General features: G+C 42.5%; 1 protein-coding gene across 4 annotated transcripts; it reads right to left on the bottom strand.

The window, feature by feature from the left end:
• Nucleotides 1–8,974: 8,974 nt before the first annotated feature.
• On the bottom strand, nt 8,975–16,204 carry LOC103643664 (Transcription factor jumonji (jmjC) domain-containing protein). 4 transcript variants are annotated; one of them, XM_008666829.4, is made up of 15 exons: nt 15,689–16,204; nt 13,845–14,024; nt 13,639–13,766; nt 13,253–13,352; nt 12,984–13,116; nt 12,851–12,914; nt 11,989–12,769; nt 11,207–11,539; nt 10,720–10,915; nt 10,378–10,613; nt 10,236–10,308; nt 10,068–10,153; nt 9,852–9,971; nt 9,702–9,766; nt 8,975–9,578 (listed from the first exon to the last, which is right to left on the bottom strand). In XM_008666829.4, exons 1-15 carry the CDS (start codon nt 16,094–16,096, stop codon nt 9,314–9,316), a joined length of 3,168 nt encoding a protein of 1,055 aa, XP_008665051.1. In that variant the 5' UTR covers nt 16,097–16,204; the 3' UTR covers nt 8,975–9,313. The 4 variants fall into 4 exon arrangements, with proteins under 4 accessions (XP_008665051.1, XP_035820195.1, XP_008665049.1 ...); XM_035964302.1 differs by having other exon boundaries at nt 10,729–10,915; XM_008666827.4 differs by having other exon boundaries at nt 13,845–14,039; nt 15,689–16,202.
• Nucleotides 16,205–16,882: the final 678 nt, after the last annotated feature.

Raw genomic sequence — 16,882 nt, 5'->3', positions numbered from 1 at the left:
AATTATGCTTTTATGTATAAGGGTGAGACATCTAGATCTAGGCAACCAACACATGCCAAGTTGCCAAGAAAGAAAACTATTAATGCATCAAATGATCATGCCATTTCATTTAAAACTTTTGATGCATCCTATGTGTTGACTAGCAAATCTGGCAAGGTAGTTGCCAAAATTGTTGGGGGCAAACACAAAGGCTCCAAGACTTGTGTTTGGGTACCCAAAGTTCTTGTATCTAATGCCAAAGGACCCAAAACAGTTTGGGTACCTAAAGTCAAGAACTAAATTTGTTTTGTAGGTTTATGCATCCGGGGGCTCAAGTTGGATACTCGACAGCGGGTGCACAAACCACATGACCGGGGAGAAAAGGATGTTCTCCTCATATGAGAAAAACAAAGACCCCCAACGAGCTATCACATTTGGGGATGGAAATCAAGGGTTGGTCAAAGGTTTGGGTAAAATTGCTATTTCACCTGACCATTCCATTTCCAATGTTTTTCTTGTTGATTCATTAGATTACAACTTGCTTTCTGTTTCCCAATTATGTCAAATGGGCTACAACTGTCTTTTTACTGATATAGGTGTCACTGTCTTTAGAAGAAGTGATGATTCAATAGCATTTAAGGGTGTGTTAGAGGGTCAGCTATACTTAGTAGATTTTAATAGAGCTGAGCTCGACACATGTTTAATTGCTAAGACTAACATGGGTTGGCTCTGGCACCGCCGACTAGCCCATGTTGGGATGAAGAATCTTCATAAGCTTCTAAAGGGAGAGCACATTTTAGGACTAACCAATGTTCATTTTGAGAAAGACAGGATTTGTAGCGCATGCCAAGCAGGGAAGCAAGTTGGCACTCATCATCCACACAAGAACATAATGACGACTGACAGGCCACTGGAGCTCCTACACATGGATCTATTCGGCCCGATCGCTTACATAAGCATCGGCGGGAGTAAGTACTGTCTAGTTATTGTGGATGATTATTCTCGCTTCACTTGGGTATTCTTTTTACAGGAAAAATCTCAAACCCAAGAGACCTTAAAAGGATTCTTGAGACGGGCTCAAAATGAGTTCGGCTTAAGGATCAAGAAGATAAGAAGCGACAATGGGACGGAGTTCAAGAACTCTCAAATTGAAAGCTTCCTTGAGGAGGAGGGCATCAAGCATGAGTTCTCTTCTCCCTACACGCCACAACAAAATGGCGTAGTGGAGAGGAAGAATCGAACTCTATTGGACATGGCAAGAACCATGCTTGATGAGTACAAGACACCGGACCGGTTTTGGGCCGAAGCGGTCAACACCGCCTGCTACGCCATCAACCGGTTATATCTTCACCGAATCCTCAAGAAGACATCATATGAACTCCTAACCGGTAAAAAGCCCAACATTTCATACTTTAGAGTTTTTGGTAGCAAATGCTTTATTCTTGTTAAAAGAGGTAGAAAATCTAAATTTGCACCTAAAACTGTAGAAGGCTTTTTACTAGGATATGACTCAAACACAAGGGCATAAAGAGTCTTTAACAAGTCCACTGGACTAGTTGAAGTCTCATGTGATGTTGTGTTTGATGAAACTAACGGCTCTCAAGTGGAGCAAGTTGATCTTGATGAGATAGGTGAAGAACAGGCTCCATGTATCGCGCTAAGGAACATGTCCATCGGGGATGTGTGTCCTAGGGAATCCGAAGAGCCTCCAAATGCACAAAACCAACCATCCTCCTCCATGCAAGCATCTCCACCAACTCAAAATGAGGATGAGGCTCAAAATGATGAAGAGCAAAATCAAGAAGATGAGCCACCTCAAGATGACGGCAATGATCAAGGGGGAGATGCAAATGATCAAGAAAAGGAGGATGAGGAAGAACCAAGACCGCCACACCCAAGAGTCCACCAAGCAATCCAACGAGATCACCCCGTCGACACCATCCTCGGCGACATTCATAAGGGGGTAACTACTCGATCTCGGGTTGCTCATTTTTGTGAACATTACTCTTTTGTTTCCTCTATTGAGCCACACAGGATAGAGGAAGCTCTCCAAGATTCGGATTGGGTGGTGGCGATGCAAGAGGAGCTCAACAATTTCACAAGGAACGAGGTATGGCATTTAGTTCCACGTCCTAACCAAAATGTTGTAGGAACCAAATGGGTCTTCCGCAACAAGCAAGATGAGCATGGTGTGGTGACAAGGAACAAAGCTCGACTCGTGGCCAAAGGGTATTCACAAGTCGAAGGTTTGGATTTTGGTGAAACCTATGCACCCGTAGCTAGGCTTGAGTCAATTCGCATTTTATTGGCCTATGCTACTTACCATGGCTTTAAGCTCTATCAAATGGACGTGAAAAGTGCCTTCCTCAACGGACCAATCAAGGAAGAGGTCTATGTTGAGCAACCTCCCGGCTTTGAAGACAGTGAGTACCCTAACCATGTCTATAGGCTCTCTAAGGCGCTTTATGGGCTCAAGCAAGCCCCAAGAGCATGGTATGAATGCCTTAGAGATTTCCTTATTGCTAATGGCTTCAAAGTCGGCAAGGCCGATCCTACACTCTTTACTAAAACTCTTGAAAATGACTTGTTTGTATGCCAAATTTATGTTGATGATATTATATTTGGATCTACTAACGAGTCTACATGTGAAGAGTTTAGTAGGATCATGACACAGAAATTCGAGATGTCGATGATGGGGGAGTTGAAGTATTTTCTAGGATTCCAAGTCAAGCAACTCCGAGAGGGCACCTTCATTAGCCAAACGAAGTACACTCAAGACATTCTTGCTAAGTTTGGGATGAAGGATGCCAAACCCATCAAGACACCCATGGGAACTAATGGGCATCTCGACCTCGACACGGGAGGTAAGTCCGTGGATCAAAAGGTATACCGGTCGATGATTGGTTCATTGCTTTATTTATGTGCATCTCGACCGGACATTATGCTTTCCGTGTGCATGTGTGCAAGATTCCAATCCGACCCTAAGGAATCACACCTTACGGCCGTAAAACGAATCTTGAGATATTTGGCTTACACTCCTAAGTTTGGGCTTTGGTACCCTCGGGGATCCACATTTGATTTACTTGGTTATTCGGATGCCGATTGGGCAGGGTGCAAAATCAATAGGAAGAGCACATCGGGGACTTGCCAGTTCTTGGGAAGATCCTTGGTGTCTTGGGCTTCAAAGAAGCAAAATTCGGTCGCTCTTTCCACCGCCGAAGCCGAGTACATTGCCGCAGGACATTGTTGCGCGCAATTACTCTGGATGAGGCAAACCCTGCGGGACTACGGTTACAAATTAACCAAAGTCCCTTTGCTATGTGATAATGAGAGTGCAATTAAAATGGCCGACAATCCCGTCGAGCATAGCCGCACTAAGCACATAGCCATTCGGTATCATTTTCTTAGGGATCACCAACAAAAGGGGGATATCGAGATTTCTTACATTAATACTAAAGATCAATTAGCCGATATCTTTACCAAGCCTCTTGATGAACAAACTTTTACCAAACTTAGGCATGAGCTCAATATTCTTGATTCTAGAAATTTCTTTTGCTAAGCTTGCACACATAGCTCTTTTGAATACCTTTGATCATATCTCTTTTATATGCTATGACTAATGTGTTTTCAAGTTTATTTCAAACCAAGTCATAGGTATATTGAAAGGGAATTGGAGTCTTCGGCGAAGACAAAGGCTTCCACTCCGTAACTCATACTTCGCCACCACTCCGAGCAACTCTCTCTTCTTTGGGAGAGAAATGAGCATCAAGGAAAAGGACTTCATCCTTGGGAGAGAGAATAATAGCTCAAACGCAACAGGACTTCGTCTTTGGTATAATCTTAACTCACTTGTTTATGACCAAAGGGGAAGATTGCACTTCGAGGGCTCTAATAATTCCGTTTTTGGCGATTCATGCCAAAAAGGGGGAGAAATGAGCCCAAAGCAAAAGGACCGCACCACCACCACCAAATTCAAAAACTTAGTGCTTTCCAAAAGTCTTTATCATTTGGTATCCTATTGTGTTCAAAAGGGGAAGAAAGTAGTATTTCAAAAATGGTATATCAAAACCCTCTTGAACACTAAGAGGTGGATCTCTTTTAGGGGGAGTTTTGTTTAGTCAAAGGAAAAGCATTTGAAACAGGGGGAGGAAATTTCAAATCTTGAAAATGCGTTTGCAAACTCTTATTTATTTACCTTTGACTATTTGCAAAAGATCTATGAAAAGGATTTACAAAAGGTTTTGCAAAAACAAAACAAGTGGTGCAAACGTGGTCCAAAATGTTATATAAGAAAGAAACATTCCATGCATATCTTGTAAGTAGGTTTATTGGCTCAATTCCGAGCAACCTTTACACTTACATTATGCAAACTAGTTCAATTATGCACTTCTATATTTGCTTTGGTTTGTGTTGGCATCAATCACCAAAAAGGGGGAGATTGAAAGGGAATTAGGCTTACACCTAGTTCCCATATAATTTTGGTGGTTGAATTGCCCAACACAAATCTTTGGACTAACTAGTTTGCCCAAGTGTATAGATTATACAGGTGTAAAAGGTTCACACTCAGCCAATAAAAAGACCAAGTTTGGATTCAATTAAGGAGCAAAGGGGCAACCGAGGGCACCCCTGGTCTGGCGCACCGGACTGTCCGGTGTGCCACCGGACAGTGAACAGTACCTGTCCGGTGCACCAGGGGACTCAGACTCCAACCCCTCGCCCTCGGGAATTCGTGGAGGCCGGCGCGCTATAATTCACCGGACTGTCCGGTGTGCACCGGACATGTCCGGTGCTCCAAGGAAGCTCGGCCCCCGGAACTCGCCAGCCTCGGGTTCGCGTGGCAGCCGCTCCGCTAAAATTCACCGGACTGTCCGGTGTGCACCGGACTGTCCGGTGTGCCAACGGAGCAACGGCTCCCTGCGGCGCCAACGGCTCCCTGCGCTGCATTAAATGCGCGCGCAGCGCGCGCAGACGTCAGGGTCGCCCATACCGGTGCACCGGACATCAAACAGTGCATGTCCGGTGTGCACCGGACACCCAGGCGGGCCCACAAGCCAGAAGCTCCAACGGTCAGAATCCAACGGCAACGCTGACGTGGCAGGGGCACCGGACTGTCCGGTGTGCACCGGACTGTCCGGTGCGCCATCTAACAGAAGCCTCCAGCCAACGGTCAAGTTTGGTGGTTGGGGCTATAAATACCCCAACCACCCCACATTCATTGCCATCCAAGTTTTCCACTTCTCAACCACTTACAAGAGCTAGGCATTCAATTCTAGACACATTCAAAGAGATCAAATCCTCTCCAATTCCACACAAAACCCTAGTGACTAGAGAGAGTGATTTGCCGTGTTCTTTTGAGCTCTTGCGCTTGGATCGCATTCTTTCTTTCTCTTTTGCTCTTGTGATCAACACTCAATTGTAACCAAGGCAAGAGGCACCGATTGTGTGGTGGCCCTTGCGGGGAAGTTTTGTTCCCGGTTGATTGAGAAGAAGGAAAGCTCACTCGGTCCGAGGGACCGTTTGAGAGAGGGAAGGGTTGAAAGAGACCCGGCCTTTGTGGCCTCCTCAACGGGGAGTAGGTTTGCAAAGAACCGAACCTCGGTAAAACAAATCCACGTGTCACTCTCTTTATTTGCTTGCGATTTGTTTTACTCCCCCTCTTGCGGACTCATTTATTATTACTAACGCTAACCCCGGCTTGTAGTTGTGATTATTTTTGTAAATTTCAGTTTCGCCCTATTCACCCCCCCCTCTAGGCGACTATCAGCGACGAACTTGCTTCCAGCCACGTGGCGTCTTCAGACCTCTACCAGAGCGGAGAGCGGGGACCAAGAGCGTAGGCTGTCTTGAAGCCCTATTACCCCTTATCTAGGGCCCAGCTGGTGCACGGGGAGGTTCAGGACCCTCCTGCGGGGGTTCGGACGACACACGTGGAGGTTTGGGACCCACCTACAGGGGTTCGGATTCATGGTAGTAGTCATTGGGCATTTTCACCCCTTGGGCACATGGAGACACCGGACCCATGGGCTCGACTTCTCAGATACTTGGTACGCAGCTAGAGGCAACTACGTGGATATCTGCCTTAACACAGTAGGAGAGGGTACCCCAGTTAAGGGGTACCAACAGTATTTAACTTAGTAGCATTTGTGGAAGTCGTGTTTGGAAAGGGGGAGACAAATACAGTTAAGTTTTTTTAGGAGGATGTCACCCTATTTTGCGAAATAGTCCATTAAAGGGAGGAAGTGGATTATAGAGTTAAAGGAAGGCTTAAGTCCATAATATGACACAATAGGGACATTTAGCAAAGGCAAGATAATTTTCATCTGAGGTTTCCAAGTGGTATCTTTTAAATATCACAATAAATCATGTCTTTGTATTTGCATCCTAGCAAGTAGAGGGCATCTTATATTTTACCATTTAATTACTTGCTTGCGTTGGTTATGTTATCATTAATCGCCAAAAAGGGAACATAGTAAGTAAAATGGACCAAGACCCACTAATAGTTAAGTTTTGGTGTTTGACGATCAACATAACAATTTGAACTAACAATATTTGCTAGTGTTTTTTGTTATAGTTCAAAGGATCAAAAGTAGACTTGACCGAAGGCAAAGTGGCGATCCAGATGATCAACACCGAGAATAAGACATTACAATACATAATTGAAGACATTCAAGTATATGCAAGAGTATAAATCACAAGATAGAAGAAACCTCAACAAAGATATGTGAAGAAAATGAAATAGACTACCCAATAGTATTGTACGTGGCTAGTGATGCACTAGATAAACCATCAGATATGAGTCGTATTGTATCGAAGAAGGGTTTCTACAACAGAGTACACTAGACACACATGTGTGCATCGGACATCACACCGGATGGGGCACTAGATACGACACTTCAAAAAAACTAGCATATTTGGGAGATCCATAAGCCAATGGACATGTCTATTGTGCCATCGGATGCCCTACTAAATGGGGTACTTAGAGAGGTTGCGAAGCAAAAAAAAGGAAGGGCTACAATGCATCGGACATCTCCAGTACAACACCAGCCAAAGCACCAGATGCCCTAACTCACACAACCGGCAATAACTTGTTCCAAAGGTTAGCTAACACGGATAGGCACTGTAGGATGTGATGATTGCACCGAATATGTCCGATGAGTGCACATTTTTTGTCATTTCCAATGGCTAGTTTTGGGCTTGAGGGCTATATATACCACCCAACTAGCCATTTGAGAAGTGTGAGAGGTGAGAAGCATTACAAGTAAGATGATGCTCATTCCTAGTATCTCTAGATACACAAGTACTCAAAGATCATTTGGTAATTAGTGTATATAATTTTGTGAAGTGCTTTTGTTAGTTAGATCGTTGCATATAGTGCTTGCTCTAGGTTTTGTCATAGTGTCAGAAGTGAGGGTTAGACACCTCTTATCCCTTGGTGCTTGCAAGCACCATAGTAGTAGTTGTACGGATGGGTTATAGTCTTGCAAGATCACACCAATTGTCTTATGGTTTGATCATCATTGTGTACTAAAGGGAACAAGGCTCATGGTATTTTAGTCGGAAACTCAATAGTGGAGATGGTGGAGAGCATCCGAGAGAGGCCAGAACTGGAGCACCACTTGCGTGTGAAGACCCGGGGCTATCCATGAAATTACCCAACCAAGGGCTTGGTCCTCGTCTGGGCATCCTTACGAGGGGCTCCATCGAGAACTAGGAGAAAGCTTGTGTGCTTCTCAATAACTCGATGAAAATAATAGAGTTGTCAATGGGAATTTGTATCACTATTGCACTTAAACTTTGGCATTTATATTGTGCATATTGGTTGTGTGCTTTACCTTTCTATCTTAGTTGATAGGTTTGGAACCTGAGCTCATAATTCTATGTTATAGATAGCAACACTTAGTTAAAATCATAATTGTGCATAAGATAGTTTATTTATTACGTAAGTTTTGAATAGGTGAGAAATAGAGGTATTAGTTTAGTAAAAGAAATAGATTGCATGATTCAACTTCCTCCTCTTACACATTATCATTTTTATCAGATAGGATTAGAACTTAGATTTCATAACTCTTTTACTATGGAGATAGCAATAAACATAGCAAAAATTGTTGTTGATATTACTTTTTTACATAGGTTTCGATAATGTAGAAAATAGATATCTTAGTTTAGAAGTGGAATTTGAAGTTGTCTAATTTACTTCCCCTCTTAGGCATCATGGTAGGGACCTAGATAACACCTCCAAGAAAAAAATGGGGACCCTCACACACTTTACACTCATGAACCATGACCTAGGGATGGCAATAGGAAATTCCCTGCCGAAAAATAGCTCTCCATGTCTGTCTCGTGACGAATAATTTCACCGCAAGGATCCCACGAACGCTTATGTGGGACATTTCTTCTCCATCCCTGTTCCCTGTGGGGATAAATCCACAACAGGGATCCCCGTACCCGCTTAAATTATAATTAGAACATGAGTCCTTTTATTAATGCAAAACATTGCCACTTATACACATTATAAGGTATAAGAAATCATTATGTGTACATCAAAAGAACATATTTGTACAATAAGTGATCTCTTAACAAGGTAATTATTTATCTTTATCATTAACTATTAAATGAAATCATCTTCACGTGCAATTTTAACGATCTCATGGTGAACGGGGATATGGAATGCTACTTCCCTGTTTACCCGTCATGGGAAAAAATCCCATTTACATTCCTTTGTGAAAAGAAACTTTCCCATCCCCTTAGAGCATGTTCGGTTGCAAGGCCCTTCTATTCAATTTTGACTAAAAGATGATATAATCCCCTCCAATCCTATTCAATCTCTCCCTAACGAACAAGCCGAAAAATTCCCCTTAGGAAATCTGAAATCAGAGCCCATTGACATCTCTTCTCTACACTCAGCTAGCAAATCTGGTTGACATGCTATGGACTGCACCATAACTTGCTTCGTTTTTCAACTAAGAATGCTCAGCCTCAGCCAATGGATTGGATATGTAAAATCAGAATCCAGAGAGTTCAAATGACCACATCTATTCAGGTCAATTACCAACATCAGCATCAGACATGCTGAACAGCAATTCACCATAGCCCGCTACATGAAGAGTCTGGTACAACGAGCATCTAGCATATTATTCTTCCAAAACGGTGTCAACCGGCAATCGCCACATATGAACAAAAGCAAGACGCCATAATGGCGCCCAGGGGTGACGAAATGCCTGGTCTATTCTACAATCTAGAGTCTACACTTACAACCTGGTACCAAAATAACCACGTCAAGGTTGGGTCGGTACAGCCCTTACGCCTTCCATCTTCCCAGTCAGCAGTGAAACAATCAACCACCTACACGATTGCCAGAGCCTTTCAGGAGATTGCGCTGCCTTTTAGGAGGCTTCACATCAACAGCGCCAGCGCCATCTTTGGACTTGCCGTATCCCCTCTTCCGACCTCTTTGGCGGCCGCCCTTCTTTCTGTGCCTATCGCCAGCAGCTTCATCGTTGGACTTGCGACATGGGCGGCCACGCTTCCTTTTAGGCTTCTCCTGTTCTTCAGCTCCAGCCTTTTTTTTGTTCTTGAGTTGGGCAAACCAACTCTTCGACCTGATGGATTCAATCACACGGCAAGCAGTGATCAGAATGCCTCGAATTTCCAACGTTTTCTTTGCAACTTCAGATCTTCCGTAGCAAAATTTCAACACTAGGCTACTGCAAGCTGCTACTTACCACTCCGAGGAAGGATCCAAGAAATTTACTACTTGGTTCAGAGCATGAAGAGCAATCTTCTTGATCTGGAGACAATAGTCCAGGTAAGCCGTCATATCAGATAGCGCATCATAAACAGAGACCAAGTAACTGAAAATATAGCATGCCAACCTCCAGCTTATCCTCTTTAGCCCTGTGATCAGGTGGAAGCCGCCTAAACTCTCCAGTCAGTTTCATGCACTCGTTGACGCTTTCTGGGGAGACAAAGTCCATCGCAACCTTAATGCAAGACTGCACAAACAGAAAGGCTTCTGTTTAAGCAACGAGATACATTTGTTGAGAAGGTGCGATAAAGAGGAGCACAAATTAAGGTCTGTATAGTCACACCTTCAAGTTCCTCACTTGGTGAGGACATCCAGCAGGAATGAAAACCGCTTCACCAAGCTTCTGCTCAAACGTCCAGGGTTCAACACCTATAGCAAACATGCCACCACATTAGAGATGGGGCAAAATAGCACAAGGCACTGCATTTGTAAGGTATGAATAGTTGACTACCATATTCTTCCTTGAGCTTTCTCTTATGCTCCTCGGTTAAGTAGAAAGTCTGATCGTGAATTGGGTGAATAACCTGCACCATTTGCATGACCATTAGTCAGCATAAGAAAAACAGAGCAAATAAGTGCAAGGAAAATAATACCTGCTTCACAGGATTGCAAAAGATGTGCCGGAATTCCGTGGCATGTTTCCTAAGATAATCTTGTATCTTGTCAGAATCTTCTCTTCGGAAAATATCCCATAAGGCACCACCGGTTCTCTCCCCGTTATGCATCCCAGCATAACTTCTATCCTTGTCAATGTAATCTGAACACTGGCCTGCCCCACTTTGTACCTCAGATTCATTATTAACAGGTGGTACATCATTGACGTCCAAACCTGCACAATGAAAACAAGAATGTTGTAGATTATAATCAATTGTGAGACAATTTTCATAACCAAAGGTAAACAATTAACTCATCATCAGAAATTTCTTTATAGGTACCATAGTTACATGAGGTCTTTGACATTTCATCAGCACTTATATTCCTGGAATCAGTAAAAGGTGATGATAGGTTTAGTTCTGAAACACCATAAAGTTCCTGAAGATCTTGTTCTTTCATTTTCTTTCTGGTTTCCTCTATCTTCTCAAGTTGATAACGCGCATAGGGCACTTGTGCTGTGTGTGTCAATATATTTACCTGACCAAAAGACATTTGAAACAATTAATGACTGCCATGATAATCTAGTGAACCCTAAGCAACAGACAAAAAAAGAAAGAATCATCAACTGATACCAACCAAATGAGGATACAGACACCGCTTGAAAAAGATCAGGTTAGAGAAAGCAACATACAGAAAGTGAGACACAGGTTGCCCAGTATAATATATAGCATTGCACAAGTTAATTTTATTCTATATTGAAGGTACAAGACATAACCATACATGTTACAAAATGAGCAAAAACAAGGGATCACCATTAACAGCACATACCGCATCAGACATGTCACAGTGAAGCTTGGTCACAGAATCACCCCTGCCTAACTCTTGGTAAAATCCATAAGCGATGTAAGTTTTTGGTCCAAGATCTGGCTTCAATGCACCATCAGGTAGCTTGACTGTAAGATTCAGCGGACCATATCGAGGATCAGTGTACTCAGGAAATGGCAATGCACTGATAAACTCAGCACCATGGCGAGGCAATCTCTGATCAAAAGAACTAGATGGCGGCCAGTCCTTTAGCTTAAGCATCTCAGGCCAGTGTGTCATGTGATGCGTTCTGCCTTTCATATATCCCACAAAAAACATGTGTATGTTAATTTCCACCTGCAACACAAAATTGTGTATTGCAGTGCTTAATATTTTTTAAATACCTGTTGACAACAGAGCTGTGAGCAGTCTATCTGCATGCATACAGGTAACACAATTCCATCAAAATTGAAATAGAATTCAAATCCATTGATAATTCAACATTGTACTTTACTTGTAGAGCATGTCCTGTTTCTTGTCATGGTAATAAAGAAATCTTCTAGAAGAGTTGTACGACCATGAAAATCAGCATGGGACAAAGATATGCAGCAGAGCACAAAGGGACCTAGGGAAGTCTACAAAAATCAGCTAGGGAAATGAACATCTCTCTAAATGCACCTAGGGAAGTCTACAAAAATAAGTAACAGCACATCTAAGAGGAATACAAACGGAAACATTTAAATATATACATAAATATAAAAGGTCACAGGATGCACTCAAACATTCAATGAAATATAACTCCTGACCTCACACCAATCAAGGCAATCTAATGCCCTGACAGCAAAGTGCTCATCTTCTACGTCACCATTAGTCTTTTTCTCTCGCAATGCCCGCCACATAACTAATGGTTCCCAACTTAGACCAGAAGTCAAATGCAGAACATCAGAAACAATAACTGGTTCGCCTTTTGTCCAGTGCATCTGAAAGTGCGCCAAGTCATCCTCCTTGATAGCAGTGGCAACTGGGCAGTAGAGATGGTTATCACTTGAGCCTTTCGTATTTGCAGTCTCTCGCACGTCCTGAGTTCTTATGTTTCCTGAATGGTCATAACAAGGGCACTGGTCACTTCTTTTGGCTACTGCTTTTGCAAATACTTCGCTCCTCATAATTCTGTCAGCTCGTTCTTCTAAATTTGAAAGCATCTTTTCTGGAAAAAAACACTTGAGATCCAAAATCGAACCGCCACAGCCTCCTAGCTCCTTTGGTGGGCAAGGTATGCTACCATCACTTTCTGCTTTCCACAGCTCCAGAGAGTTATTTGCCCCCTCACTAGAACCTACTACATTGGAAGGCTCATTCTCCAGGGATGAGCTGTGCCTCCTCATGGAGAACCTTTTACTCCCATCCTTTGAGTTAGTAGTACCAAAAAGATATGCTCGGCCTCTATCTTCAGGCTTTACTCTCATTATCTCTTCTCCTCCAGGAATCTCACCTCTGCGGATCTCCACACAGCAGTCAAGGCACAGATCATAAAAGCAGTACTTGCAGCTTCTGTGAAAATCAACTATAGAAGTTTTGCAATTATTGCTGCATTGGAAGAACAAGAACAGAAATCAGATGCTTGCTGCTGTAAGATTGCGGCAGAACAGAAAGAAGGAAAAACCGAACCAGTAGACACGCTCATCTAGATTATATTCAGCTTGTTCCAACTTCATCTCATTCACCAAAACACCTGCAATAAAAACAATTCAGCATGAACAGGAACTTGTGGCATGTAACAATAGAAGTCAGAACAGAATACCTTTTATTTTAGCCTCCAATTTCTTCTCCTCCATCTGCTCCTGTCGCAGTTTTCTCAACCAGGGAAGCAACAAGCGCACAACATTGCAAGCATAAGAGATTTGATTTTCTTCAGAAATTTCCTTCTTTGGAGGCTGCTTCATGTGAAATGGTAAGTCATTAAGCAAGACTGGAAAGGAAAATTTTGAAGAAAAAATATTTAATAAGCAGAACTGAGAAGAAATGTAGAAGAGGCAAAAAAAATAAGGAGATGGGATGCTAGGCATGCACCTCTTCAACCCCTCTCATTCTAAGGCATCCTTTGCAATTACAGTTCTTGCGACAATATGGGCATTTTGCAGCAAATTCGTCTTCTGACAAGTTAGGATACCTGTTTAGTAGCTAAGACAAATTAGCATTTCACAATACACTAGATCAAATAACATAGCCACATGAAATGAATACTAGAAAGAAATACATTTTTAAGCACAGTAGGCAAAAGCAGTTGCATAAAGCACAAAAAATAACAGATGTGTATATTATAAATTGGTAAGCTAAACCATGTGTATATAATTTATATATGCATGTAAATGTCATATTACAAAGAAACTTATGACGACTAATCATGTTAGTAGTGTAGAATCTGTAGACACCAAGATAGTGAGCGATTGACACACCATCTTTCAATGCATGGCACACAGAAGCGCTTATTTCTGCATGAATTACACCAGACCACCCTCCCTTTATCATTCCTCTGGCACTGGTGGCACATCAGGGCATTATCCCCAGTCAACATCTTCCTTTTCTAGACAATTGAAACAACACTTACATTCATCAAATAGTTACAGAAAACTATTCCACAAGCAGATCATGAGTTGCTTACCCCATTAGTTTCAGCACAATCTTTATCCTTGGAGGGTGATGCCTTCTTTTGTTCTTCACCCTCTCTTTTCGACCTTTTTGTGACAGAAACCTTCCCTGCACCTCCCTTCTTCCTCTTTTTTGCAGTCTGTAAAACATCGCCACTCCTTGAGTCCTTGGACCTAACTGTCTCAACATCATCCTGAAAATAAATGGACTTAAAGCCCACAATATTTTTTGAATACACCAGAAGCATTAAAAGTGGGGTGCTACAGCAAAGGTGGCAACTGAATTGCAAGGAAATTATTTTTAGCATCCTATGGCCCAAGAAGCAAAACGATGGGACATTCAAATAAAATTGGAATATAAACACAAAACTAAGTTGTTACAGCAAGGTAGCACAAAATTTTCTTTATTTTCTATATATAACAAATGGCAGAAACAAAAAGGAACATACAAGAGAGGAGTAAATTACACGAATGGATAATCGCTGCACAAGTGGTAGTTGCAAGTAAACAAGGTCAAAAACAAATTTACTAAGGGCATTGAGGTTTTGATTTATACAGGGCCAAATTTGAGAACAAAACCTTTCCGCATAGAAATTAGCCCACTACATTAAAAGAACACAGCCGACAAGAATTAAATCAATATCCAATACAATGGCAACTAAATGTATTTCAGAGAATGAGACACAAGACACTGTATAAGCAACATAAATACGCTGTAAAAAAGGAATAAGAGAAATTCCTGATACTGTTTTTTGGGGTGGGTGAGTGGGGGGTATGGGGGGGCAAGATAAATCTGCCAAAGTTAGAAGCCTTTCCTTTACTATAAATCGTAGTAGAGCAAAGAATTGTCAAAAGGTATCCCTCGAGTGACTGAACAATACTTGGTTTCTTATCTTATATAAGGCAACGTTTGTTTTCCTCCAAAATTATATAAGTTAGATTGTGGTAAAAGGATAGGAAGGTAAAATATAACTTTAAGACCACAAATAAGCTAAAATAAGTTAGTATTGCTTATTTGTCATCCCAAAATAATATTTCATGCTGATATACTTCCACCATAAGCTAACTTACATAATCTAGGAGAGAAACAAACACACTTTAAGTATGGATTGTCTTTTAGTTTATTTAAAGAAAAAAAAACAGTATTTAATGCGCTAATCATTCGTCTAAGAAACAGTAAATACTATGAAATGATAAGGACCATATACTGTGCACCGTGGCGGTCCTAATATTTTAGGGGCCCGAGAAGAGGTTTTAAACATAGGCCCTTCAAATTATTTTTAATATATAAATGTTACTAATTAAACACTCAAAATACATCTAAAAATATTTATATCAAATAATAAGTAAATAAAAGGATATATATTATAGTATCATCTTGAAATTTTGTTGTAACACATTTAGATATTCATTATTTTGTTGATAGACTATTGGATCACATGACTAGAATTGGACCCCCTCAGGGCCACCACTGACTGTGCATATAAAGTAAGTACTGATGCACATATACCATCCTCAGACCTCAGTGCACGATTGTTTTAAATAAAACATTTCTATATCTGGCTGTTTCGTTCTGCCCTGGTATCAAACACCGTTAGAACCGATTTTAAAGGCCAGAGTTCTATATGTGCATATGTACAGTAGCAATTCATGTGAAAGGATATCATGCGAGAACGATAGGAAGACTAATTTTACGCATTTTTCGTACTCCTGAAAAAAAACGGGGAAACTGGAAACACAAAGACAGCGAGAGGGAGAGAGAGAGAGAGAGAGCAAAACACGTTGCAAATCCCCTATGGAAACAAAAAAAAATGAGGAGACTGAGAAGAAAAAAAAAGGTACAGAGCTATCCCAGCACCTCATCGTCAACATCCGTGTCGCGCTCGCAGAAAACGTTGGTCGTGTGCCTCCTCTCCCTGAGCACCCTGTCCCCGACCGCCACCCCAGCCATCGCCGGCGGCGGAAAGGATCTGTCGGCGCTCCGCGGCCTGCCCCTCCCGCGCCCCTTCGCCGCGCCTTTTCGCCGCCCTCTACTCCCGCGATTCGTCACCCCGCCATCGCCCGAGGTCCCCTCTAGGTCCTCCGGGATGGCCATGGGCAGCGCGAGGGGAGAGAAACGACTGGAGAAATGGATAGGAGGAGACACAACCGGCGATGGAGACGAGGACGTCTTCCATTTTATTTCCTTCCTAACCGGTTTGGGCGCGGGCACGGCGACCGAGGCGTCTCGGTGAGATCCTAGCCGTCCGTGCGGTGACAGGAGCATCCTGTGCGGCCGCAGGGCGCCCCAGCTTTCGAATTTTGAGGTTGGGGGAGACGGCCAGTGGAGGGAACCGGGAAAAGGGAAAAAAGAGCGCGGAGACGAATCCTGCGTGCGCCGCGCCGTGGTTTGCGTTTCCAGCCTATAGATGTGCGCCTTCATCATTCATGTTTGGATACAATAGGCACGTTTGCGACCTTGGTCCGATGGTCTGGCTGTGCTCGCGGATGCAACGCATGTGTTTGTGTGGCCTAACTTGCTTTGAAGCTTGGTTCTGCACGTGTAAAAGTGACTCTTTAGTCTGGCTCCTAGGAAACGAAGGCAGGCTCCGTTTTTTTGAGCTCGGTTGCTCGTGTCGCAAACTAGCTGCTCGTGGCCCGAACCAGCTGCTCGTGGCTGCTCCCAAGAAACAAAAGTGGCTCTTAACATGGCTGCCTACGTGTAGCAAACATCGGCTCACTTGAGTCAGGCTTATTTGGTACAAGTGCACAAACAAGATATGTTGTAGCAGTTGAGATCGGCTAACTTCAGCCTGGACCACATGAGCGGGCTGAGCCGGCCAGATACGCGTCGCAAACACGCCCAATATTTCTCGAAATCATGATTTTACAATACAATACTATATTTTGTAATTTTCATAATAATATCCTAGTTTTGATCAGCTCTAAAAATACTGTAATTTTAAGGAAACATTTTTTAGATACAACATTATAAAGCATAGTATTAAGTAAAAGCTAGCCATAAGTTTCTAGTACTTCAAAAATACTATGGTATCTATAATATTGTGGTTTT

Source organism: Zea mays, chromosome 1 (genome assembly GCF_902167145.1).
Source record: "Zea mays cultivar B73 chromosome 1, Zm-B73-REFERENCE-NAM-5.0, whole genome shotgun sequence".
NCBI lineage: Eukaryota > Viridiplantae > Streptophyta > Magnoliopsida > Poales > Poaceae > Zea > Zea mays.
The sequence above is the reverse complement of the archived record's forward strand: the minus strand, read 5'-3'. Positions and strand labels throughout refer to the sequence as shown.

Bases quoted from the DNA above. Each gene is read 5' to 3' on its own strand.
- LOC103643664 (XM_008666827.4), bottom strand. From the start codon at position 16,096: ATGCTCCTGTCACCGCACGGACGGCTAGGATCTCACCGAGACGCCTCG. The intron at 13,767-13,844 runs GTAAGCAACTCA...TCAATTGTCTAG, and splicing joins ATTGTGCTGAAACTAATGGG to AAAAGGAAGATGTTGACTGG. The intron at 12,770-12,850 runs GTTCGGTTTTTC...CTTCCAATGCAG, and splicing joins CTAGATGAGCGTGTCTACTG to CAATAATTGCAAAACTTCTA.